This window comes from Triturus cristatus, chromosome 11, assembly GCF_964204655.1.
Source record: "Triturus cristatus chromosome 11, aTriCri1.1, whole genome shotgun sequence".
In the NCBI taxonomy this organism is placed as follows: domain Eukaryota; kingdom Metazoa; phylum Chordata; class Amphibia; order Caudata; family Salamandridae; genus Triturus; species Triturus cristatus.
Genome location: NC_140594.1, coordinates 419,755,207 through 419,781,823, shown reverse-complemented (window position 1 = coordinate 419,781,823; position 26,617 = coordinate 419,755,207). Strand labels below are relative to the sequence as shown.

Here is a 26,617-nt window from a genome sequence, read left to right as displayed (position 1 = left end):
GGTACAGTCCTAGTATACACAGTTCCCATGACCAGTCTAAGGTTCATTCCGTGCATTGAGTTAAGCAGCTAGTAACTGTACCCGAATATGTTTGAAGGGCTGTGCATGACCACAGCATATGGAGCAGGTCTGCGCCTGCTTCGTCTCATCTTGCACATTTGGCGTCCGCGTGGTCAAAGTATTCATTTATACGTTCCGGCATCAGATAGGCAAGATGGCAGCCTGAGCCCAGTTCATGCAAATATTGTATAGTGAGATGAGTGACTGGCTCGTGTGTTACATCTGCCCACAATGTGCTTATTGCACGTGTCACTGCAGCGTGCAGCAGGAACTGACCCTGTAGCAGACCCGTGCCTTCGGCTAGTTCTCCCAATGGGATGAGCTGCCCATCGTTGTACAGATTACCTAATGTTTGTATGCCCGCATCCTCCCAACAAATGAGTTCTACGCTGGTTATTGCCTGATGCCTCCTGGGTGTGCCCTGTATAGGAAGAGATGGTGCATATGGTGCTACTTGGCGTGTGATGCGAAGACTGCGCCGGCAACATTGATATGCCACTTGTACCAAGAGTTGTGTAGGTGTATTACCGGCCCTATTGGGGTGAAACAGCGTCACTATCTGGGGTTGAGGGAGCCCAGATGTGAAGAAAAATCGTTGACAGAGATTTGTGAATTTCATTAATACACAAACGCTTCAGCTATAAATATTCCACAATGCGAACTGTCTGCAGTAATAGTGCAAGGTGACACAGGCATACTCCAATAAAGTAATACAATTGTAACTGAAAGTGAAGCACGCTTGAGGCATTTGCAAATGGAGTTGGAGTTTGCAATCATGAGCAAGCACAAGAATTCTCAGGCTGTGACATTATTAGTATGGATACTTCTCTGGGCTTACAATAAACTGGAATAAGTCACTAATATTACCGTTCATGAAAGACATCGTCTGTCGGCTAGAATACCATCTTCGCTGCTGCAGAACTTCTGCTACATGTCCAGGCACCTGGAGCAGTCATGATGGGTCACCTGCTCTTCGTGAAAACTATGGGGTTGGTATAACTCAAATAAAGGAAAAGATTAATTGCTGGATGGTGCTACCCCGGTCATTTGGGTACCTAACATACTTGTGAACATGGTCATTGTGTCTAAGCTACTTTATCTGTTCTTTAACATATCGCTGGTCCTACCTCAACAATTCTCCAGACAGTACGGTCTTTCATGAAAAAAATATTACAGGCTAGAAAGCAACCTGGTATTAAATGGAAAGTTTGAACTCTTCCATTCAATGAGGAGGGGACTTCATGGCGCCAGACAGTGATCTATATTATTAATGTGCATAGGCATGCGTTATACATTATTGGCATTATCAACTGATATATATGCCATATGTAGCGATTGGAAAAAGTAAAATGCACCCATGATCCCTTGCTACAGCTATATGGCATCAACCTGCACGTAAACATCGCTTAATAGATATATGATGGCTTGCTATAGCCTGGCACAGACTCTGTCTCCTAGCCAAACTGGACTGTAAATACTTCTCAACACTTCCTCTCAACCAATCCAGGGTGGTCTTGACACAGGAGATAAAGTCCATCCTGCAATTATGCGCAATTGACCTCATCGCAATAGGCAGCATTTTCCCTGAAGGTAATGTCCTCGAACCTCGCTACGTGACCTCAAAGGCCCTCCACACCGCTCAGCATGTGTTTCTAGATTTATGAACCCATGCGCCTTGCAGAAACTAATCTTCTTTATTTCCACAACCAAGGCCAGAGTTCCTATCCCTGGCAGTGCTAGGTTCCTTGCCTTGTATTAAGCGTATAGTATCAAGACTATACGATGCCATACAGAAGGAGGCCCCACTAACAGTACCAATGTAAAAAAATAAATGATGCATGGAGCTAGAGGTGCAGATAATAGATGGGGGGTGGGGTTAGTACTGTGGGTCTTATCATAATGAAATGAAATTAAATGAAATTTAGATTTATGACGCGCACTAATACCCAAGGGTGTCTAGGCGCTTCGGCTCTGGATTATTGGCTAACCAGAAATGGGATGCTGGATTAGTGTGTTCGGGCTAGTTGTTAAACAGCCTGGTTTTTAAGAGCTTGTGGAATGCCAAAAGATTGCTTTCCTTCTTGAGTGCCAGAGGGAGTGAGTTCCACAAGCTATCTGTGCCCGCAACAAAACTTCGCCTCCCCATGAGGCAGTTTTGGCCCTAGGGATTACCAGATTGGAGGAGGCTGCTAAACGGTGCTGCCTCTCTGGGACATACCACCTGTAACTGTGTGTTAAATAATCGGGCCAAGTCCATGTAACGCTATAAAGGAGATACAAATGGCCTTAAATTCGATTAGTCTTTTAACTGGTACCCGTGCAAAATTGGGATGGCATGCACCACTGATTGATGTTTCGAGATGGTAAGCAGCAGATGAGCTGCTGCATTTTGGAGGACCTGCATTTTGTTGAAGAATTGTGATTGTATATTGAGAAATAATCTGCTGCAGTAATCAATTTATGACAGACCTTCAGAAAGCTGTGGTTGCGGAACTTATCCTAATAGAATAAAAGGTAATATTTTCCTCAGTGTTTTAATCGTAAAAAAAAACAGGAAGAGGTGATCGTATTAATTTGCCCCTCGAAGGAGAGATTGGTGTCAAAGTAGACTCCTTCAGGACTGGATTGGGGATTTCTTCCAGTTCCACCAACTTGGTTTCCCGAAGGAGATATCACGTCCAAAGAGAAGCACCTCCGTTTTTCCTGTGTTTAGCTTCAGGCAGTTTTGGAACATCCAGTTCCCAACTTCACGCAAACAGTCGTGAAATCTCGACGCGGTGTTCATTGGGTCCCCTGCAAAGGATGCCATGATTTGCATGTTGTCTGCCTATGACACCGTCTTAAAACTGAAGGACTTTATAAGTGAGTATAGGGGAGTGCCATAAAGGTTAAAAATGGTCGGCACCCTGCAAGGAAAAGAGAACAAAGGGGACCTGTGTCCACCAAACTCCACCAGTTGCTCCTTATCACTGAGAAAATGCTTCAGTAGAGCCAAAGCACTACCTCTAATGACCAAGGAAAAGAGTAGGCTGATGAGAAGATAGTGATCGACCGTGTTGAAGGCCGACGAGAGGTCCAGCAGGATCAAGGCCGTCTTCCTGCCTTTGTCCAGGACCACTCTTATTTCCTCCGACACTTTGATCAAGGCCAACTCAGTGCTATGTTGACTTCTAAAGCCATATTGAGAGCTATCAAGAGTTTGTCATTAATGAACTGGGTTAGCTCTATATTCATAGCCTTCTCCGTAATCTTGGCCGGAAAAGGTAGTTGAGACATCGGCCTATAGCTGATCCGTTCTTTATTATACAGATTTGGTTTTTTCAACAGTGGGAGCATGGATGCCCTCTTCCATTGTATTGGATAATACCCATCGGAAAACATACAGTTGAAGATAACTTTAAGGTAATTAGCTCTGACCTCCGGAACCGAGTGGAGGACTTTTGGGAGGCACAGGGCCCAGGGCGATCCAGATCTTGTCTGACTGAGAATAGTCATGACCTGTGAATCCAAAATGGGATTAAAAGTATTAAAGCTAGGGATGGTGACTGCTGGGGTGCCTGAACAGCTTGATCCATCCGTTGTAGTGGGGTGGCTCCCACAGTGCGCACTCCTGCCACCCGATGGGTGGAGGAAAAGGAATCTGAGACTGCTTTAACTTTTGCCTGGAAGGAATCTGTCAGCAAATTGCAGAATTCTTTATCTACACCCGTGTTTTTCTGCACGGGGAGTTTACTCAACTTCTGTACTGTAGAAAAGAGTTCTTTGAGGGAAGTCCTAATTTGAAAATAGAAATAGTATTTTAATTTACTGAAACGAACAGTTGGAACACTTTCAGAAGACTGTCCTGCAAACTTCAAGGCCCAAAGATATTTGGTAGCCACAACATGCTTTCTCCCCCCACTAGAGTGGACTAAGAAACCTTCAGTAAATGCTCTCATGTTTTGTGAGGAATGTTACAATGATGTGCCCATGGTTACCTTGTTATGCACTGGTTTATATTCTGCAAGATTATGATGATCATTGTAGCTTCTGTAAGCACTTGATCGATTTTGATAATTGCACCAATTTTAAGTCAATTGTATGCTGCTGTTTTGCAAGCCTGGCTAAATATGCTAGCTACTTAGGTCCCATCCATCATCGTTATGTTATGTATTGTGAAACAAATTACTAAAAAAAGAGTACAAGGATCATCTTGCTGGAAAGTTTATTTTGTATCAATTGGGGAATAACAAACTGTGTTCACTCAAGTAGGGCATTCATCTACAGGTTTGGAGTCCACCCCTAGCCCTTTCGTTTTCCCTAGCTGGCTTACTACATTTCTAAAGCTCACACTATCAAAAGATGTCAGAAATATTGTAATAAAAACAGTTTATTTTTAGGGGCTATAAAAAATAAAACAAATGTATACCTCTAATCTAAAATGTAGTTAGGCATGTTTGAGACACCCCTTAAAAAAACAAAACCGTGCTTAGGAAGAAGCTTCCTAGTTAAACACATTGCCATTTATGAAAAGTACATAAGTACATAAAGAATATATAGCACAAGCTCAGGTTGGGAGAAGGTGTTTTATACAAAATTGCAGAGAACTACTTCTTTCACTGCGTTTGGCCTGCCACTTTCCTAGAGGCACAGTTACAAACTCAAGCTCCGGGGAACACTAGCAAGGCCTTTGTGCAGTGAGGACTCTGCCAAAGGTTTTGTTTGCATGTTACTGTGCTGTCAATGTGCCACATTGCTGCAAGGCTCACCTCAGTTGGCACTGGCTTCTCTGCTATTGTATTTGTGATCAACATTAGTTCTACTGTGGCTTTGATAGACCTAGTTAGGCTACTACACAAATATATGTATGTCGTTTAGTAAGGGCTTTACCTGGGCACAACATGTAGGTGATGACCATAAAAATGCTCTTTGAGATTCATAAACCTACTGTATTTGGACACTATTGATAGTTGTGAGGCTTTTGATCAATTTTCAAGTTAACTACCCAAGCACCACAAGTTGAGAAGACCTGTAAGACTCTAAGGTGGACCTCCAATACTCGTTTGTAATTCCTTAACACCCAAACACCATTTCGATGGAGATTGTGTTCACTATAAATTACTTGACGTATTCATAACCTATTTTACCATTATAGTTTTGAAACGTGTCCAACTACACCAGTGGAGCTCATTTGTACAAAATGTCCTTTGGGAAGATCTAAAACTATCACTTTGAAGTTGTTTTGCTCTTACATTACACAGCTTGTTTAATAATGCAGGGTAATGTTTTTTAAACTTGTTGTTACAGGCAAATCTACGCTGACTGTTTTGACACTTGTACGTTATGAGTGGTTCGAAGAATGGAAGGGCTTGAAAGTGCAGAAGCGAGGGGAGGAGTACGAAGGGCTGAAGAAGACTTTTGCTGACTCTATACTCGAGACAGTCCTGCAGCACTTCCCCAACCTCCGAGACAAGGTAGGTGGTGGTGTGTACTTGCCAAAGCAGTTCATTTGCAAGGTTGTGGAGCTGAAATGGCCAGTGCATCAGCACACGCTTAGAGGATTTCCTTAGCAATTCAGCGGTGATCAGAGCTGTTGACTTTGAAGGAACCACCAGCATGGAGATTATTCAGACCAGGACCAACCTTCCAAGACCTGATTATTCCCTTAAAACCGAGACAAAGGGTAGGCAATGAAGAAACCCTGCCACTGTGTCCTGACCTGCGCAAGCTGTTGGATTTCCCTTTAAGGAGAGGACCTGCCTGATATGTATGTGCTCTGTGTTTCGCAAATCTTTATTGAAAAATCAGGGCATGCGTTTTGAAGAACAGAGTCTTCTGGGGAGTTGCAAGAACCTGCAGCCAACTAGCCATGACCAAACTCAAAGACTGCTTCACTTTTTGTTTCAAAATGTTCTTGCCTAACTGGTAAACCAAGGAGCAGAGCATGCAGGTTTTCAAACAGCAGCCTGAGGGGGACACAAGAATTTTTGTCATTTAACTTAAGGTCTCAGGATAAGCCATGGCTGGTACCGCTGATTCCGGTGCCATTTGAAATATCCATATACAACGTATCTATTTCATTACCTTTGAAATAATGTGTGTGCCATGGGACTCTCACAATAATTCTCAAGTTCTCCCAATTGCCAGTGGGTGCCACACATCATGTGCAAATTCAGTACTCCAGTGTGCCTACATCTGATGTTAAATCAATTCTCAGCGACTGTACTCTTCTGTTTGGCACAATGACTTGTAAAAGACTTGGAGCTTTGCCCGATCCCCCCTGAACTGTGCCTCCATAATGGACCACCAGTTGCCGGGTGGATGCAGTAACTGTACACTCTGTATTTGTTCAGAGCAGGATTGAGTCCCAAGGTTAAATTTAATCCTTTACCTTTAAGACCCAGCTATGCCCCTAGAGTAAAGTGTAATTGAGTAACTTGGTTACTCGCTGTGCTCCCTCCAACTTCCAGATCCCGTAGTCAGCTCTCAACGTCTTTGTGACGACATTGCAGACTTTTTTCATACAAAAATCCTTGATATTCATACTTCCTTGGAAGTACAACGTCTCTCCTTGGCTGAAAATCTCCCTTCAGGCATAAGTTCTTTTGAGACACTGGATATAGTCCCTTCCAGCCTCCTTTCTGTTTTTCCCTCTATGTCTCTGGAGGGATTGAATCTTCTTCTAGACAAGACGAAATCCTCCTCTCCACTAGATCCATTGCCTCTCAAAAAGCTAAAAGAGTGTAGGAACAGCCTCTTTCCTCCCCTACTTGAGGTGATGAACAAGGAAATTGTTCAAGGTACTTTTCCATCAATATGGAAGAAGGCCATTGTGAAGCCGCTCCTTAAGAAGCCTTCACTCGATCCCGGCCTCTTGAAAATTTTTAGACCCATCTCTCTGCTCCCTGCACCTGCTAAAATTCTAGAAGCACACCTGAATCGCCATTTATCCTCTTTTCTTGAAGCTTCGGAGTATCTTGACATTACCCAGCATGGATTTCGAAAACATCATAGCACAGAATCTGCCCTCACCTCTGTAGTCGACAACATCCGACGCAAGGTTGATGCTGGACAAACTACTGTTCTTGTGCTATTGGACCTCACAGCCGCTTTCGACACTCTGTCTCCTGCCATTCTAACATCTCGGCTTAGGGAGGCAGGTGTCACTGGCTCGGCCCTGAGTCTCCTCAACTCCTTTCACCTTGATAGGGAACAGAGAGTGATGCTCGGCAACCACCTCTCCCCAGCAAAGTCTTTGCAATGTGGGGTGCCACAGGGGTCGGCATTAAGTCCGACCCTGTTCAACATCTACGTGGCCCCCCTTGCTAGGCTAGTAAGATCGCAGGGGATGGAGGTGGTATCATACGCCGATGACACCCAGATCATGGTCTCACTCACTCAGTCCTCTGTCATAACATCTGCCTTTAGCTTCAGGTCCTGTATGCAACACGTTGCAGATTGGATGGTTACCAACTCCCTGAAGCTAAATGGCGACAAGACTGAGGTCTTGATTTTTGGGAAGGACCAAGATATCTGGTCGAGTGAGTGGTGGCCCTCCTCTCTTGGCACCTGCCCCACTCCCTCTCAATCTGCCAGAAATCTGGGTGTAGTGTTCGATACTTCACTCTCGATGTCCTTACAGGTGAATCGGACTGTTTCGACCTGCTGGGGCGTGATCAGGACGCTCAACAGAATTCGCAGCTATCTGTCTCTTCAAGCACGCAAGCAGATTGCAGTCGCCCTTGTTGGTTCCAGGTTGGACTATTGCAACTCTCTCTACATGGAATCCAACAAGGGCCTCATACATCGACTGCAAACCGTGCAGAACGCTGCTGCACGTTTTGTCCTGGATCTTTCCAGGGCCTCTTCTGCTACTGCTGCGAGGAGAGACCTCCATTGGCTGCCTATTCAGCACAGAATTTATTTCAAAATTCTGTGTCTGACCTATAGAGCACTCGAGGATGGATCTAAAGGCGCTCTCAGCTCCCTGCTTACCCGTTACCACCCCACAAGGTGTTTGCGCTCTTCGGGACTACTCCAACTTGTTGTCCCTCGTTTTAAGCTCACCAGATGGGGAGCCAGGGCTTTTTCAGTCGTTGCTCCACAACTCTGGAACATCTTGCCGATGGAGATGAAGACCTTACCCTCTCTAGCGCTGTTTAAAAAGGCCCTAAAAACGAGGTGCTTTTCTAGAGCTTACACAGGTTGAGCTGCAGGGGCTTTGTTATGAGCTGGATTTGGAATTAGGCGCCTTGACGCCCATTCGGGCTATGTTTGCGCATGATAAGATCCCTTTTATTATTATTTTTTATTATTATCCAGTAGGAGAGCAATAGCACCCGGGCTCAAACATCAGTGGTAAATGACGGGGACCATGGCGGCTACCTAGGAACTACAGTTGTGAAAATGCCTAGGAGTATCTATATCACTCGAAGAAATGATATAAAAAAAGAAACAAAGATAATTTGCTAAGCTGCCATGGTCAAATCTCACTCATATTGGTGCTATTTGGAAACATTTACCAGATTAGAATGTCACTTTTTTTCACTCTACTACTTCTGCTGGCAGACTATCCCATCCATTTGCTACTCTTAAAGTATATCTATTTATTCGTGGGCAAATATCTAAATGACGCAATGTTTAATATAAAAAAAAGTCCACCACTAGAAAATGTGGACCCATGATAACTTTTCCCTCTAACCATTTTCTTCAGAGGAGTTCCCCTAAGCTGACTCTCTCCATATCTTCTCCATCATAACAAAGACAGCTTAGGTGTGGTAAGATAGGGGTCAAATGGTATTGCTTGGCAGGAGGTTCCAGGTACTGGAATTAGTACCTATTGTGCCCCAAATTCATTCTGTAGGTTCAATTGCTCCCATGAGCAGCATCCCATCTACTGGAGGTGGGAAGTCCCAGCAAGCTGCTCCAGAAATCAGGACTCTTGACCCTGTCATTACATCAGGAGGGCCGCCTAGACAGAGCATCCCTCTAATCTACATCTTAATCTTCCACCAGTGTGTTGCCCATAGGTCGTGGTTTTGACAAATGATCCTTGTTTGTCTGCAACCCGCCCCGAAACCCACAGTGCTCTGAAAAATAAGGTGTGTCATTTTTAACATATAACACAAACGTCACTCTTGCAGAGCTTGAGGACATTCTTTTAGTTTGGAGAGTCAACTGGATTGGTCCCCTAACCAAACAAACTAGTGGGGCTGTGTGGTGATCAATTGCAGGAATACGTATTTAGCCGACTGGCTTATCTCATAATGTGCTCCATGGGCTCTAGAAAAAAATCCAAAACAAAAGCATTACTAATTTACCATTGGACTACTTTTTTAGACTCATTTCTCACCTTCTACACACCAAGTTGGTTTTGCCCCCTAAGCATTGATATAATAGCCCACCCAAATATCTCCACCGCCAACAGGTTTGCACCTCTATCGAGCCTTGAGGATGTCGAATATCTATCTAGAATCTTTCCACCATCCATAGCAGAAGCAGGCTGAAGTGAGGCTCGCAGCAACCCGGTAGATCATGTATGTGCGGGTTTTCCCCAAAGGCTCAGAACATCATGGAGATACATACCCATCCTATATGTTCGAGCGCTGCTAGTCTAAGTGCTAAATGAGCAGATTTGAGCTAGTGCAACTAGATCTCTAAATTTGATATATAATGCTACTGGAACTCTGGCATCACGGTGATATTATCTGAGAAACGTTTGTCATACCTGCTGTTCGTTCAGCTCGGGGCAGAGCACAGAGGGGGCTGGCCATGATGGTTAGAATCTCGAAACATTTAAAAGTTTTTCCCGTTGCCTGAAGTCGTCCTGGTATTCAGCTGCAATGGATAGTGTTATAGAATAATTACATTGTTTTTCTTGTCAATTTTTATAACCCGGTGTTGGGGATGGGTTGTCAAATTTCTATTCTTTTTGAAGTTTTGGAAAGGTTATCAGCCAGGGCCAGATGCATCACAAATTAATTTCATGTGATTGTTGAAGGATACTTTAATACACAAATAGGCCATAACTTAACATGATATGATCCCTTTCTGGTCTCAGGCATTACTCCACCCAGTTGAAAGGCAGATCATTGGGCCAGCTTTTGTTGCATAATTTAATGCAGTTTGATCTTTGCAACCTGACAGAAATTGTGGGTGAACCATAGCCGCAAATAACTACCTTTTTTGGATGGGGGCAAGAAACCATTATAGGCTATAATTTTATTTTTAAGGGCATCACAGCTCATGTGTAGATGGGGGGCACAGCAGAAATTGGGTTCAGTGATCAAAACCCGACCAAATTAGTCTTCTGCCCCCCCCCCCCCGAAGGCCCTCCATCACTGGCCTGCAAAGGTGTGTCTGATCTGATTTCCAAGGATGGTGGTCTTAGGCTAAGGTGGCAGGCGATGAATGCCAATACCCTGATGATTGTAATAGTCAAGGTTAACCTTGGCCTGATTCTCGATCAACTTTTAGCACCTGATTGACCTGTGATTGATATGCTGGTGGCCTTCGAAAATATAAGTTGCTCCATTACATTTTTTTTAATGCTCCTAGAAGAAACAACAAGTCAGACAAGGCTGTGTGGTTTCGGTGGGGAATGCAGGGGCTAATCAATGTTTGCACTTAAATGTAAACCTAGGGATAGTGCCACCATACGCCTAGCAAGGCATGAGTATAAATCAGCTACTAAAAAACAGAAGGCATATCCTGAAGGAGGAAACTTGGGAAAGTCTGATTAAAACTTGTAAAGATAGATACCAAGGTTTTTTGGGATATTGCCAATGAGAGGACGACTGTGGGTGTTAAGAGTAATAGACTGGGCTTCAACATTAACACACATAGTTGGACTAATCATTTTAAACATATATATTCCCTTCAGCATGAACAGTACAATCCCCAGGAAGTTGATCCCCCTACATTCCCCATCGACATACGTTTTACTGTCAAGGAGGTGTCCCTAGCTGTCTCTTCCAGCCCCTCTGAAAAGGCACAGGGACCTGATGGGTTCTCAATGAACCTATATAAGGAAAACATCACTTTGTAGGCCCCCATCATCACCAATGTTCTGATCGCTGCAGCTCTTCACAGGATTCGGACTTCCTGGCAGCTCGCTGTTGTAAGTTCCCATATTTAGAAAAGGAAGTAGGCAGGATTCCCGTTGCCACCGGCCAATAGCTCTGTTGGATTCTGTGGTGAAAGTTGGTGGCCGAATTATCCTACCTAGATTAGAGTCTTGGGTTCAGCATTCTGGTGCCATCAATAGAGTGCAATATAGAGACAGAGAAGGCTTGGGGATGCAGGAACACTGCCTCAATCTGAGCTTACTTATCGGAAGGTATGCAATAGTGAAAAAGGGTTCTCTTTCTTTCATTTCTGGATCTAAGTAGTGCTTTTGATCACGCAAATCGCTCTAATTGAGGCACATTTTAACTGAGATGGGTTTGCCCAAGCCTTTGATTGATGTCTTGTGTGCATTACATTGTGGGGGTTTCGGCTAAGGTTAGGTATAGTACAGAGGGAGAGTGCATCAACACCTTTGGGCTGTCTCGAGGCGTCTGACAGGGTTTGGCCTTGGCACTGATCTTGTATCTTTTATACGTAAACTGTCTGACACCCTCTTTATCAGCAATGGGGATGGAACTCCCAAAGGAAACTTCGACCCCCTGATCCAGCCCTGCATTATGCAGCTGATTAGGTGCTATGTTCCGGTACCCCCAGTGGTTTACATGGGCTTATTGGGAACTTTGTCCTGCTTATGGACATCTTAGACCTTGAAATCATTATATGCAAAACTCACTATATGATGTGCGGGCAATAAAGTACCAAGGTCAGACCTAAATCCATCAAATACAAGGGTGACTGAATTTCCCTAACTTGGAGTGACCTTTGACTCTAGAAATAGTTTTTTTTTACTCCTCATTTCAAATCATTGCCTTCATTTTATCTGTTCACTTGGGTCTCTGTATGGTGTGTTTCAAAGTCATTGTCACACCTGTTCTACCCCCTTTAGAAATGTATACATTGAAATGTACGCCCTGTTCTGATTTATGGGGCAGAAATATGGGGCTTTTGGAAATTCGCCTCCTGTTGGAACCCGGTGTATCAGTTTTTCAGGCCCTTGCTGGTAGTAGGCCCAGGTAGCCCACATTATTTCCTACATGAGCGAATGGCCTATGTGGCGGACCTGGTGGAGCTTGCCCCACTCTTCCTTTTACCTAGATTTGGAGCAATGAAAAAGCCTTGCTCAACCGGGAGGTTATTAGTGATTGTCTTGCTTGTGGTTTTGGGATTAGAATCCTGTGGCTGAGCTATGGCTCGAAAACAGTGGAATCCCTAGGCAGGCTTGAAATGATTTAATCAAAATCGCTCACTCTTTTTCTCTCTCTCTCTCGTGTCCCCCCCCCCCCCCACTATTCTTTGGTTCACTTCTTCTTTTTCTGCAAATGTTATCAGACGGCCAGGTCTAAATACCTTGCGCCTGTTCTAAAACGTTATAGACTTTTCCAATATAGACCTGCTTTTTATTTCCTCAGTATGTTGCCTGACCCACACGTGTTTTACACTGTTGGAGGTTTTTTTTTTTTAATTACTCAGCTCAACAGAATTGGATACGATTTTTAATATGTCTAGAGTTTTTAAGCAGGTTCTATTAGGTAAAGGATTGATACAAAAAAAGAGTTCACCATGTCTGCCATGGATTTATTAATGATATTGGGCCGAATATTTTATTCTTTTATGGCTATATTTTTATACTCCAATAATGATTAATTTGAATTGATCGACACCATAGAAGGCCTACCCATGAAATACAAAAACTCACCTACAGATGCCTATCTATTGTGGGGGATCTATCCACCTTTAGTAAGCCTTAAAACTTATTTGTATTAGTCCACGAAGTCATTCAGTCGAGCAGTAGCCTCATTTTATTCAGAAACCTTTGTTTTGTCCTCAAAGACATGCTGTTTGTTTTCTGAATGTATTCGGAATTAAAGCACTGAATAGTTTCCTTCCATATATCATGCAATACTAGCTTCTTATTTTATGCTGCTATGGATAAAGTTTTGAACAGAAAATCTGAGCTGCCATGAAGTGACAAATCCGTGTTCTTGGTGATCGTTTGTAATGCCATGCCGCGTGACTTGCGGTTTTTTTTTTAAAAAAGAAAGAAACTTAAGTGGTGCCTTAGCAAATTCCTAGGTAGCTAGTCGGTACACTTTTCTTACCACAATATGCGGTACATTGGGGTTCGATAGCTCTGAAAGGCCATCCCTCCCCACCATGCTGGTACCCCCTAAAGGTGAGGATTGCCCTCATTTTCTAGCTTCTTCATCTTTGCCTCAAGGTTAACTACAGAAGCCACAGGACACAATCTCAAAAGATAATTGTGTCTTACTAAAGAACAAGTTACTTACCTTCGGTAACGATGTATCTGGATCCGGAAGATTTTTCGTCAGCAATACCCCTTGCGCGTCGCTAGGCGTCGTCTGCGGCTCCGCGTCCGTCGTCGGCGTCGTGCGCCGGGATGACGTCGTCGGAGTACTTAGACGCCGCCCTCGCGCGCTGACGTCAGTTCTTGTATATAGCCTTCCGCGCCAGGAACGCAGAGCCATGCAAAGACACAGGAGGGAACGTGTGAGTAATGCCTTTTAGAAAGCGTGTAACCACAGGGGACTTGAAAAGAGAAGGCTGATCAGGAAGCCGCAAGAAGGCGGAGATGGCAGCAAGATAACCTTTCAGGGTGCCCAGGGCAGAGCCCTGCCGGGCCAGAGAAAGAAGAAAGAGGAGAACCTCAGAAAGAGGGGCGGAAAGGGGATCCACAGCCTTTGCTGTGCACCATGCCACAAATTTGTTCCACCGGCAGGCGTATACCGTCTTTGTGGAGGGACGCCTGGCTGCCAGAATGATATCACAGACTTCAGGAGGCAAGTCAAATGGCATCAACTGCCGCCGCTCAATCTCCACGCATGGAGGTGGAGGCTGGACAGGTTCGGGTGGAGGACCGTCCCCTGCTGCTGCGACAGAAGATCCTCCCGAAGGGGCAGACGTATCGGGGGATCGGTCAACATACTGAGTAGCTCGGGATACCAGTATCTTCGTGCCCAATCCGGAGCCACCAAGATGACTTGGGCCCGGTCGTGCCTGATCTTCTTCAGCACTCTGGGCAAAAGTGGTATAGGCGGAAAGGCGTACAACAGACCGCAACTCCACTCGTGACGAAAAGCGTCGCCGAGCGAGTGCCGCCTTGGAAATTCCAACGCGCAGAACTGCTGACATTGCGCGTTCTCGTCGGTGGCGAATAGATCTAACCAAGGCTCTCCCCACTGCTGAAAGAGACCTTGCGCCACTTCGGAGTTCAGACGCCATTCGTGATCCATCATGCACCGGCGGCTGAGTTCGTCCGCTCTGGCGTTCAGAGAGCCCGCCAGATGTTGAACCACTAGGGTGACGCCCTGGTGTTCCAGCCACGTCCAGAGGCGCAGAGCCTCCTGACAAAGGGTCCACGACCCCACCCCGCCCTGTTTGTTGCAATACCACATGGCGGTGGTGTTGTCCGTGAACACCTGCACGACACTGCCCCTGACAGAGGGAAGGAAGGCTTTCAGTGCAAGTCGGATCGCTCTCAACTCCAACAGGTTGATGTGGAGACGAGACTCCACCGGAGACCAGAGACCTCTGATCTCCGCCTCTCCCATATGGCCACCCCATCCCAGGAGGGACGCATCCGTCACTACGACATGCTCCGGTTGGGGAAGGGAGAGGCTCCTGCCCATGACCCAATCGCGGTCCGTGAGCCACCACTGCAACTGCTGTGCAGTGCCCTCCGAGATCAAGACATGGTCGGACAGGTTGCCGTAATGCTGGGCCCACTGAAACTTCAGGTCCCACTGCAGAGCCCGCATGCGCCGCCTGGCGTGATGCACTAGTAGGATGCAGGAGGCCATCAGCCCCAGAAGCCGCAACACTAGCCTGACCGAAACCCGGGATAGAGGCCGAAAGATGGGAATCAGGGCCTGTATATCCCGGACCCGCTGTTCCGGTGGATGGACCCGGAACTGCGCCGAATCGAGAACCGCTCCGATGAAAAGGAGCTTCTGAGAGGGACTCAGGTGTGACTTCGGCACGTTGATGGAAAACCCCAGCAAATGCAGGAGATCCGCCGTAGTCTGGAGGTGGGAGACGACTGCCTGGGGCGAGCCCGCCTTCAACAACCAGTCGTCGAGATAGGGGAAGACTGGAACCCCTGATCTGCGCAGATGAGCTGCGACCACCGCCATCACTTTCGTGAACACCCGAGGGGCACTGGTGAGGCCGAAGGGGAGCACGGTAAACTGAAAGTGCTCTTGGCCCACCGTGAATCGCAGGTAACGCCGGTGGGCCGGCAGGACGGGGATGTGGAAATAGGCGTCCTGCAAGTCCAACGCTACCATCCAGTCTCCGGGGTCTAGGGCAGCTAGAACCTGAGCCAAAGTCAACATCTTGAACCGTTCCTTCCGGAGGAAGGCATTGACGTTCCGGAGGTCCAAGATAGGGCGTAGGCCCCCCTTGCCCTTCTTGGGAACCAGAAAGTAGTGGGAATAACAACCACGACCTACTTCTGGGCTCGGAACGCGCTCGACGGCCCCCTTGGCCAAGAGGGCGGAAACCTCCTCGTGGAGAAGATGCAAATAATCCCCCGAGATACGGTGGTGCTGCGGTGGCATGGCTGGAGGGCTCGTCTCGAAGGGGTGGGAGTAGCCCCTTCGGACGATTTGCAGCACCCACCTGTCCGATGTGATGGACCGCCAGTGGAGCAGGTGATGGCGAACTCTGCCACCCACTGGCGTGGAATGGGCCTGAAAGCTCGGACTAGGAAGGCTTTGAGGCGGATGCTGCCGGGGTGGATGTGGGCTGACCTCGTCGTCCTCAAGATCCGCCTCGGCGGAAACCACGTCCGCGACCGCGCGCAGGTTGGTTCTGCGGCTGGTGGCTAGGCGCACGTGAGGAGGCACCCCTTCCTTGGCCACGAAAGGGGCGAAAAGCGGAAGATTGCGACCGCGTGGCCGAGAGGCCCAAGGACTTGGCCGTAGCCCGGGAGTCCTTAAAGCGGTTCAGCGCACTGTCCGCCTTCTCGCCAAACAGGCGAGTGCCATCAAACGGCATGTCCATGAGAGTACTCTGGACATCGCCGGAAAACGACGTGGACCGCAGCCAGGCGTGACGTCGAAGCGCCACAGTGGTGGAAATGGCCCTACCCAGCGAGTCCGTGGTGTCAAGCCCACAACGTATAGCATGGCGCGCTGCATCCCTCCCATCGGCCAGAGCCTGGGTAAGACGTGTCTGGACCTCCTCCGGACACAGGGGCAGCGCGTCCTCCACCGCATCCCACAGAGAGTGGGAATAACGGTCCAAGAGACAAGCGGTGTTCAAAGACCGCAGGCCCAAACTGAGCGAAGAGAACAGCTTCTTGCCAAACTGCTCCAGTCTCTTGGAATCCCGGTCCGGCGGGGCGGTCGGGAAAGAGGATTGGGAGGTGGAGGCCTGGATAACCAGGCTCTCCGGGGTAGGGTGTTGGGACAGAAAACTGGGGTCGCCCGGAGCAGGGCGGTGGCGCCTGGCAACGTTCCTGTCCACAGGAGGAACTGTGGAGGGCTTGGACCAGGTGCCCTGTAGAACGTCAGTGAGGGCCTCATTGAATGGCAGCAGAGGCTCAGTGGAGCTTGCTGCAGACTGAAGCACCTCAGTGAGGACGTTCGTCCTCACAGCCACGGCAGGTAGCTCGAGCCCAAGGGCTGCGGCCGCCTTGCGCAGCACCACGGAGAAAGCAGCACCCTCTTCCGAAGCCACAGTCGGAGGAGAGATGAATCCAGTATCTGGCGAGGTATCCAGACCACTGGCCTCCCCCAGTTCATCTGCCCAGTCCTGGGACAGTTGGGCCTGATGGGCCATAGGATCCTCGGGTCCCTCCCAGTAGTCCCCATCATCCGACTCCTGGTGTAGAGGAGAAAGTAACGGAGCCGGGCGGTAGACAAAATGTGTCTCTAGCGGCGCCGATCTCGGCGTCCATCGACGCCGGACCGGCGCCGGGCCCGGAGCGGGACTGACCTGTGGCACGACGTCGATCGGGGTCGATCGACGTCGACCGTAGATAAGCCCACAACGTATAGCATGGCGCGCTGCATCCCTCCCATCGGCCAGAGCCTGGGTAAGACGTGTCTGGACCTCCTCCGGACACAGGGGCAGCGCGTCCTCCACCGCATCCCACAGAGAGTGGGAATAACGGTCCAAGAGACAAGCGGTGTTCAAAGACCGCAGGCCCAAACTGAGCGAAGAGAACAGCTTCTTGCCAAACTGCTCCAGTCTCTTGGAATCCCGGTCCGGCGGGGCGGTCGGGAAAGAGGATTGGGAGGTGGAGGCCTGGATAACCAGGCTCTCCGGGGTAGGGTGTTGGGACAGAAAACTGGGGTCGCCCGGAGCAGGGCGGTGGCGCCTGGCAACGTTCCTGTCCACAGGAGGAACTGTGGAGGGCTTGGACCAGGTGCCCTGTAGAACGTCAGTGAGGGCCTCATTGAATGGCAGCAGAGGCTCAGTGGAGCTTGCTGCAGACTGAAGCACCTCAGTGAGGACGTTCGTCCTCACAGCCACGGCAGGTAGCTCGAGCCCAAGGGCTGCGGCCGCCTTGCGCAGCACCACGGAGAAAGCAGCACCCTCCTCCGAAGCCACAGTCGGAGGAGAGATGAATCCAGTATCTGGCGAGGTATCCAGACCACTGGCCTCCCCCAGTTCATCTGCCCAGTCCTGGGACAGTTGGGCCTGATGGGCCATAGGATCCTCGGATCCCTCCCAGTAGTCCCCATCATCCGACTCCTGGTGTAGAGGAGAAAGTAACGGAGCCGGGCGGTAGACAAAATGTGTCTCTAGCGGCGCCGATCTCGGCGTCCATCGACGCCGGACCGGCGCCGGGCCCGGAGCGGGACTGACCTGGGGCACGACGTCGATCGGGGTCGGCGTCGGGGGTGGAACCGGAGTCGACGCCAGTGGAGGAGGCGTGACGAGGTCGACCGGCGTCGACGGGGACTCGAGAACGGGTCCCTCGGGCGCTTGCGGCGTCGAGGCCGGAGCCGTCAACGGCGCCGGGGCCGGAGCCGCCGGCTGGCAAGGCAGCCCAGTCGGGTCCGCGGGGCCCGAAGGCGCACCAGCGGGCGCCGACGGCGGAGCCAGGTTCCTCATGGCCGAGAGGAAGGCACGGACTTCCGCCGGCGTCGCGTTAGTCCCAGGGACCGGAGGGTATGGGGACGGACGCGGCGCCTGCGGCTCCGACGGAGCCGCGGGGGTGGAACCACCCTGACCTTCAACCGAGTCGCGCGACCGGCGAGGGGAGTCCGAAGAGCGATGTCGCCTCTTGGACTTCTTGGAATGCTTCTGTCAGGTACCCCACAAGACTTACCTTTGCTTGTGAAGTAATTCCGCAGAGACGACAAGAGCGCCCGTCCGTGTACCAACCTGACCCCCCTTGGATAGGAAACTCAACAGGGATGAGATGGACACAAGGATGGGAGCCGATTAAGGACGTAGGGCGGTGGTATGGGAATGGAGCGTGCAGGGTATCCCGGGGTAGCTGGAAAACAAACAATAACAGGATTGGTAACCTAACCCCAGGCTATTCCAGACTATCCCTAAAACACACACAACTGTTCTCTTGCCGGGACTCACCAGTGCTTCTGTTTCCGGAATCCAGCGAGACTCTCCTACTAAAGGTGATTCAGCAGAAGCCCTAACTGTAACCAAATAATAGCGCTCCTGCACGGCTCCCCCAAAGTAAACAAGTAAAGCGCTCCTGCGCGGCTCCCCCAAAGTAAACAAGTAAAGCGCTCCTGCGCGGTAGTCCCAAAATAAACAAACAAAGCGCTCCTGCGCGGTATATCAAAACAAACAAACAAAGCGCTCCTGCGCGGTGTATCAAATATCGCGTAAAGCGCTCCTGCGCCGCTCTCCGAATACACAGTCAAGAACTCCTGCGCTGCTAACAAAACAAAGAAACGTGAGTAAGGCGCTCCTGCGCTGCTCACCCACAGAAACAAGTTCAACAACGCTGCTGCGCTGCTTCTTTGCCGATCGAAATGCTACAGCTGTAGCACTTCAGCAATGGTGCCAGAACGAGAGCGCTCCTGCGCGGGAACCCCCAACACCGTAAGTACCTTCGTGTTGGTAGCGGACAGAAACACTCCTCCGTCGCTGAAGCCTCGGAACTGGAATTCAAAGCACAGAGCCGGCGGGAAACGCGGATATAAGGCGTTTACCCCGGAAGTGCTTCCAGGACCAGCCTGTGGCAGGAGAAGAACTAGACCGGGGCTCAGCTTCCAGCCGGAAGTGAGGATCCCGGCAATGTTGTGCGTGCTTCGTGGGATGTCGGGAAACGGCAATCGCCGAGAACCCGACAGAACCCCCTCCCAAAAGACTTCCCCCCCCCCGAACCCCCCGGACCTAGAAGGGACAAGCAGGGCGAGGGCACAGGGGGTGACTGAGATGAAAAGCACGGATCAGAACGGGAGCATGGCGCACATGGGACAAGGGCTCCCAAGACCGCTCGTCCGGACCGTAGCCCTTCCAGTCCACCAGATAGAAAAGCTTACCTCGCACCCGGCGAGACCCCAAGATGGCCCTGACCTCATATTCAACATGGCCCGCCACCACCACAGGAGAAGGAGGAGAGGGGATTGGGTTGTCAGAGCGGACCGCCCGCAGAAGGGACACATGGAATACAGGGTGAATCCGCATGTGTGATGGGAGCGAGAGCCTCATGGCCACAGGGTTAACCACCTTGTCGATGGCAAAGGGACCCACAAAACGGGGCAACAGTTTCTTGGGACCATGCACATTGATGTGCCGAATCGAAAGCCACACACTGTCACCCACTCTGTATTCAGGCTCCTTCTGTCTGTGGGCGTCCGCATGCGCCTTGTAGGCGTCCTTCGCCTTGGCCAACTCAAAGCGCGCCTGCTGCCATAGTCTATGTAGAGTCTCATGATAGGCGCGCACCGTAGGCAACTGGCTGTCCCGGGGGACTTCCCAAGCAGATGTGCGAGGGTGACGACCTTGGAGACAAAAGAAGGGGGACATGCCAATGGCCGAATGCTTGCTGTTGTTGTATGCATATTCTGCTAACCATAGTACCGCAGACCATTCCTTCTCTACCATCAGCAACAGACATCGGAGATACTGCTCCATAGTGTGGTTTGTTCTCTCGGCCTGACCATCGGTCTGGGGATGGTACGCTGAGGATAAGCGCACGTCCATCTCGAGGAGTCTGCATACTTCTTTCCAGAAACGGGATACGAACTGCGAGCCCCTGTCCGTTATGACCACAGATGGAATGCCATGGAGGCGAACCACCTCGTGCACGAAAACCAGGGCCAGGTCCTTCGCCGTGGGTACTTTCAACAAGGGTACGAAGTGCGCCATTTTGGAGAGGTGGTAGACTATGGTGAGAACCGTGGTGTGTCCAGTCTTGGTGATGGGAAGGTCAACCACGAAGTCCATGGAGACGGTGTGCCAGGGAAACGGTGGCACCGGAATGGGACGCAGCAGACCAACCGACGGCTCAGAGCTGTTCTTGCCTAACAGACAGATGGTACAGTTCGTTACATGCGTTCTTGTGTCGGACACCAGTGTTGGCCACCAAAATTGTCTTTGTATTAGTTCGAGTGTCTTGTGATAGCCAGGATGACCGGCAAGGACATGATCATGGCACATACGGACTGCTTTTTGTTGACTTGGTACCCCAGGTAAGCACAACCGTTCCCCTTTGAACAGCAATCCGTCCACACAAGTCACCTCATCGCTGTCTGTGGCCAGGCCTATCGGATCGGACCGCTTCACGTCCCTCTTTACTTGAGCTAGGAAGTCTGTAGATGCTATAACGCCCTGGAAATGTTTTTCAGATATGATGGGAACCGGCTCGGGGTTTTCGGCAGGTTCGTCATGGTCGTCCAGCCGTGAGAGGGCATCGGCCTTGGCGTTGTCCTTTCCAGGTCGGAACGTGATCACGAAGTTATATTCGTTAAAGAATAAGGTCCATCGCAACTGTCGGGCTGTGAGGGCACGGGCTGAACGCAGGAACTGGAGGTTCCGATGGTCGGTGTAGATGGTCACTATGTGTTTGGCGTCCTTCAAGAAGTGGCGCCATTCCTCGAACGCCGTTTTGATGGCTAGCAGCTCCCGGTCAGACACAGTGTAGTTGCGTTCCGCTGGTTGTAATTTTTTGGAATAAAAAGCTACCGGATGTAGTTGTCCTGTGTCGGTGCTTCGTTGGGACAACACCCCTCCTATAGCGTCCTTCGAGGCGTCTGCTTCCACGATGAAAGGTTGCTCCGTGTCCGGATGCACCAGCACGGGGGCTATGGTGAAACGTCTTTTTAGTTCTTGGAAGGCCCTCTCAGCGTTCTGCTCCCACCCGAATGGCACACCTTTTCGCAACAAGCGTGTTATGGGAGCTACCAGTGCGGAGAAACCGGTGATGAACCTGCGGTAGTAGTTGGCAAAGCCTAGGAACCGCTGAACCCCTTTTACGGATTCCGGAGAAGGCCAAGACAAGATGGCTTCTACCTTTTTGTTGTCCATGTGGATACCTTCAGGTGTTATGATGTGTCCCAGGAACTCCACAGAGGTGACATGAAAGACGCTCTTCTCCAGTTTGACGTACAAACGATGTCTTCCTAGCTGTTGGAGGACAGAACGCACATGCTGCACGTGTTCAGCGATGTTACGGGAATAAATCAGGATATCGTCTATATAGACGATACAGAAGACATCTATAAAGTCCCTCAATACCTCGTCGATGAAGTACTGGAAAGCTGCGGGGGCGTTACAGAGTCCGAAAGGCATAACCTGGTATTCGAAGAGACCGAACTTCGTCCGGAACGCGGTCTTCCATTCGTCCCCCTTCCGGACTCTTACTAGATGGTAGGCACCCCGCAGGTCGAGTTTGGTATAAATGGAGGCGTCTTTTACTTGATCCAGTAGATTGGTGATCAAAGGCAGGGGGTACCGGTTTTTCACCGTGATGGCGTTCATCGCCCGAAAGTCAATGCAGGTCCTCAGATCACCTTCCTTCTTCGACACGAAGAAAAGAGGAGAGGAAACCGGAGACCTGGAATGGCGAATAAACCCGTTATCCAGGTACTCATCCAAATAGGATCGAAGGTGGATGTTCTCCTTTTCTGTGAGAGAATAAATTCTGCTGCATGGCAACGTGGAGCCAGGGATTAAATCTATGCGGCAGTCAAACGACCGGTGTGGTGGCAGGGTGTTGGCTCCTTTTTTATCGAACACCTCTGCCAGATCCTGATATTCCTCTGGTATGGTTGTGTGGGAAACCGACCCCATGCCATCAACGGGTAGTGATCTCGCCTGCACCGAGCGAGCCCCCAGACGATTGTCCCTCGTATAACAGGTCTCACAGCAGTATTCCGAATCCAGGTGAATTATTCTGGCCGCCCAATCGATTCGGGGATTGTGCTTCACCAACCACGGCAACCCCAATATAACCTTGAATTGCGGAGCGTCGATAACATCAAAACTGATGGACTCAGCATGTTGGTTGGCAAGAAGCATGGACATCTTTTCGGTTTGATGTCGGATTGGGCCAGAGGTCAAGTCCGTTCCATCAACAGCCTTGACTGCTTCGGGTTGTTCTTTTGCCACGGTTTGTATACCCAAGGCACTCGAATAACCGGTGTCAATGAAGCTGCCTGTCGCACCGGAATCCAGCATGGCGGTTACCAACCAGGTTCTGCCCGCCTGATTCTGTAAGGAGACTTCGATGCCTACATGATGACTGCCATCGAATACTGCGGGGATCACTGAAGTGTGATACGAAGAACCCAGAGGACGGATCCCCTTGTCTACTGGGTTGTCTCGTTTCCCATCTGATCGCCTTTTGTGATGGGCAACGCAAACGGCCGTCTGCCCCTTGATTTAGAGGGTTTCACTGGACACTCCCTGACGAAGTGTCCGCTTTTCCCACAATACAGACATTGGTTCTGCTTCCTTCTCTTTTCTCGCTCGTGAGCGGTCAACGGCCCTCGTATGCCCCCGATCTGCATGGGTTCTGACGCTTCACCCTGGGGGGAAGCTTCGTCCTTTGTTTTCTCAACGCTTTTTTCTCCAAAGGATAAGAACCGGTTTTCACTGCCCTTCCCTTTCTCGGTCTTTCTTTCCTGGAGACGAAAATTCATCTTCACCACCAAGTCGATGAAAGGACCTATTTCCTCAGGCGGGTCGGGTAACTGTGCGATGAGGTCCTTCAGGTCATCACGTAATCCTCGATAGAAGACTGACACCTTCTTGTCCTCTGGCCAATTAGCCTCGATGACCAGCCGGCTGAAACGGGTGATGTAATGCAGGAGATCTTGGTTGCCTTGTTTTAAGCCAAGCAACTCGTTATCTGCGGCCTGCACAAAGGTGTGGCGAGCGAACATCCGCCGCATGGCTTCTGTGAACGTCGGCAAGTGGTGGAGCATGGGATCGTCGTTTTCTACAAACGAAATGGACCACTGAGCGGCGTCACCTCCCATGTATGATAAGATGTAGGCGACCTTGGAGGCATCATCAGGAAAAGCCGTATTTCTGGCCATGAAATGTAGGTGACATTGATGGAGGAATATCCCATACTTGGTACTATCGCCGTAGAAGCGTTCCGGTGGTGCCAGTTGTACCTGATGAGGTGTTACGACTTGAATGGCGGAGCTCTGAGTGGGAGCTGCGGGGGCCCCCCCAAAGGTGAAGGTCGGCGGCCTCAACAGCCCTTCTTGTATGACTCTGGAACTAGGGGTAGTGCCCCAAGGACTGGAAACCCCGGATGCCATGTGACTCTGGATGGACGTTATATCATGGCGTAGACTAAGGTTCTCGGCTTGCATGGCAGCCAACATGACTGCTATGTCCTGCAAGGTGACTTCCGGGTCGCCCATGTCGTCTGGGTGGAATAGTAAACGTGGGCTTTGAATTCTGTCAGGTACCCCACAAGACTTACCTTTGCTTGTGAAGTAATTCCGCAGAGACGACAAGAGCGCCCGTCCGTGTACCAACCTGACCCCCCTTGGATAGGAAACTCAACAGGGATGAGATGGACACAAGGATGGGAGCCGATTAAGGACGTAGGGCGGTGGTATGGGAATGGAGCGTGCAGGGTATCCCGGGGTAGCTGGAAAACAAACAACAACAGGATTGGTAACCTAACCCCAGGCTATTCCAGACTATCCCTAAAACACACACAACTGTTCTCTTGCCGGGACTCACCAGTGCTTCTGTTTCCGGAATCCAGCGAGACTCTCCTACTAAAGGTGATTCAGCAGAAGCCCTAACTGTAACCAAATAATAGCGCTCCTGCACGGCTCCCCCAAAGTAAACAAGTAAAGCGCTCCTGCGCGGCTCCCCCAAAGTAAACAAGTAAAGCGCTCCTGCGCGGTAGTCCCAAAATAAACAAACAAAGCGCTCCTGCGCGGTATATCAAAACAAACAAACAAAGCGCTCCTGCGCGGTGTATCAAATAGCGCGTAAAGCGCTCCTGCGCCGCTCTCCGAATACACAGTCAAGAACTCCTGCGCTGCTAACAAAACAAAGAAACGTGAGTAAGGCGCTCCTGCGCTGCTCACCCACAGAAACAAGTTCAACAACGCTGCTGCGCTGCTTCTTTGCCGATCGAAATGCTACAGCTGTAGCACTTCAGCAATGGTGCCAGAACGAGAGCGCTCCTGCGCGGGAACCCCCAACACCGTAAGTACCTTCGTGTTGGTAGCGGACAGAAACACTCCTCCGTCGCTGAAGCCTCGGAACTGGAATTCAAAGCACAGAGCCGGCGGGAAACGCGGATATAAGGCGTTTACCCCGGAAGTGCTTCCAGGACCAGCCTGTGGCAGGAGAAGAACTAGACCGGGGCTCAGCTTCCAGCCGGAAGTGAGGATCCCGGCAATGTTGTGCGTGCTTCGTGGGATGTCTGGAAACGGCAATCGCCGAGAACCCGACAGCTTCGACTTACCCGAAGACTTTGATCCCGACGACCGATGGGGACGTCGGCTGCGGCTCCGCGACCGATCCTTGGACCTCCTCCTGGACCGGGATCGAGAGGCGCGCGGAGCCGAGTGGCGAATCTCGAGGAGCTTACGGGACCGCTCCCGTCTAGCCTTCGAGGTCAGGGCCTTACAGTCCGAGCACGACTCCGCGTCGTGGTCGAGGCCCAAACAGTACAGGCACCGGCGATGATGGTCCGTCACCGACATCAATCGGCTACAGTCCGTACAGGCTTTAAACCCAGGCATCCTACCGGCACCGGTGTCGATATGACAGGATCAAAAAGTTAGTCAAAAATTGACTAAAGGGGTAGCTCTCCCGGATCTGCGCTTACTGGCGCGGAAAAAAGAAGAACTGACGTCAGCGCGCGAGGGCGGCGTCTAAGTACTCCGACGACGTCATCCCGGCGCACGACGCCGACGACGGACGCGGAGCCGCAGACGACGCCTAGCGTCGCGCAAGGGGTATTGCGGACGAAAAATCTTCCGGATCCAGTCTGACGCCTGGGGATATTCTAAGGTGAGGAATCTAACTAACGTGTTTCTTTCAGATTCAAGCTGCATTCATTGCTGTATATTCAAAGGTATTGTTTTATGTTGCCCCTTAGTCCCACATCATAATCACACTAGTCCCTCTAGTTGAGGAAAATGCAGCCTTCTGTATTTTTATCTTTTTTTATGACTATATCTTATCGAATTTCTTTTCTTCTACAGCAGTGCTTCCCAAACCTTTTAGAACTGCAACTCACTTTTTAGAATGCCAAACTTCCACGACCCACTTAGCTTCAATGGACATGATCTGGGGCGATTTTTTACTTTTTTAAACTTAATGTTAGTAAAGCATTATGTGGTAGTGTACTGCCATTTACAGACAGCACGTTTTCCAATAAAATGGCCATTAAATGTGCGCAGACATACAATTACACTGCTAAAACTATATTGCACACAAATGATTGTGTGTGGAAATCGAGTTTCAGTGAATAATTATTATTTGTGTATCACCAAGCAAAGTGTCTTGATTTCTTTTTATCCTAATACATTTTTTCTTTCCATCACACTTTAGAATTACAAACAAAATGTACTTTATTTTTGCTTTCCTAACTTCTGACTGTGTGCAGTTCATTTAGAGGTATTTACATTTTGAGGAGTGTTACAAAAAAAAAAGACATCCTACAGCCTTATCTTCCACACTACCTGTTCTCCGGAAAGAGTGTCACATAATTCACTTTGCAGTCAGAGAATGAAACGTAAAGTGAAAGGAGTTTTTAAACACCAATCCTCATGTTAACAAAATAAGGAGCAATTTGTCAGAAGACAGTGCCTGACATTTGAAATCTATCTAGTCACGTTTGCTGCTCTTCAAAGACAATTACAGAATTTAAAGGAATTTCTTTTGGTGACTTTCAGGACCCACCAAAAATAGATTTGCGACTGCGTCCCACAGTTTGGGAAACACTGCTCTACAGTACTAAAAGCTGCTAAAATCTTGCCAGGATTTGTGTTTGGTATAATGAGTTTTCATGTACCCC

The 26,617-nt window shown here is 49.5% G+C and overlaps 1 protein-coding gene across 1 annotated transcript in view; it reads left to right on the top strand.

Annotated features, from left to right (window-relative positions):
* LOC146784359 (all-trans-retinol 13,14-reductase-like) overlaps positions 1 to 26,617 on the top strand; it is a 174,866-nt gene that overhangs the window by 131,473 nt on the left and 16,776 nt on the right. Inside the window, exon 9 of the mRNA XM_085636189.1 lies at positions 5,347 to 5,513. Coding sequence (XP_085492315.1) covers positions 5,347 to 5,513 — 167 coding nt within the window. The remainder of the gene's footprint in view (positions 1 to 5,346; positions 5,514 to 26,617) is intronic.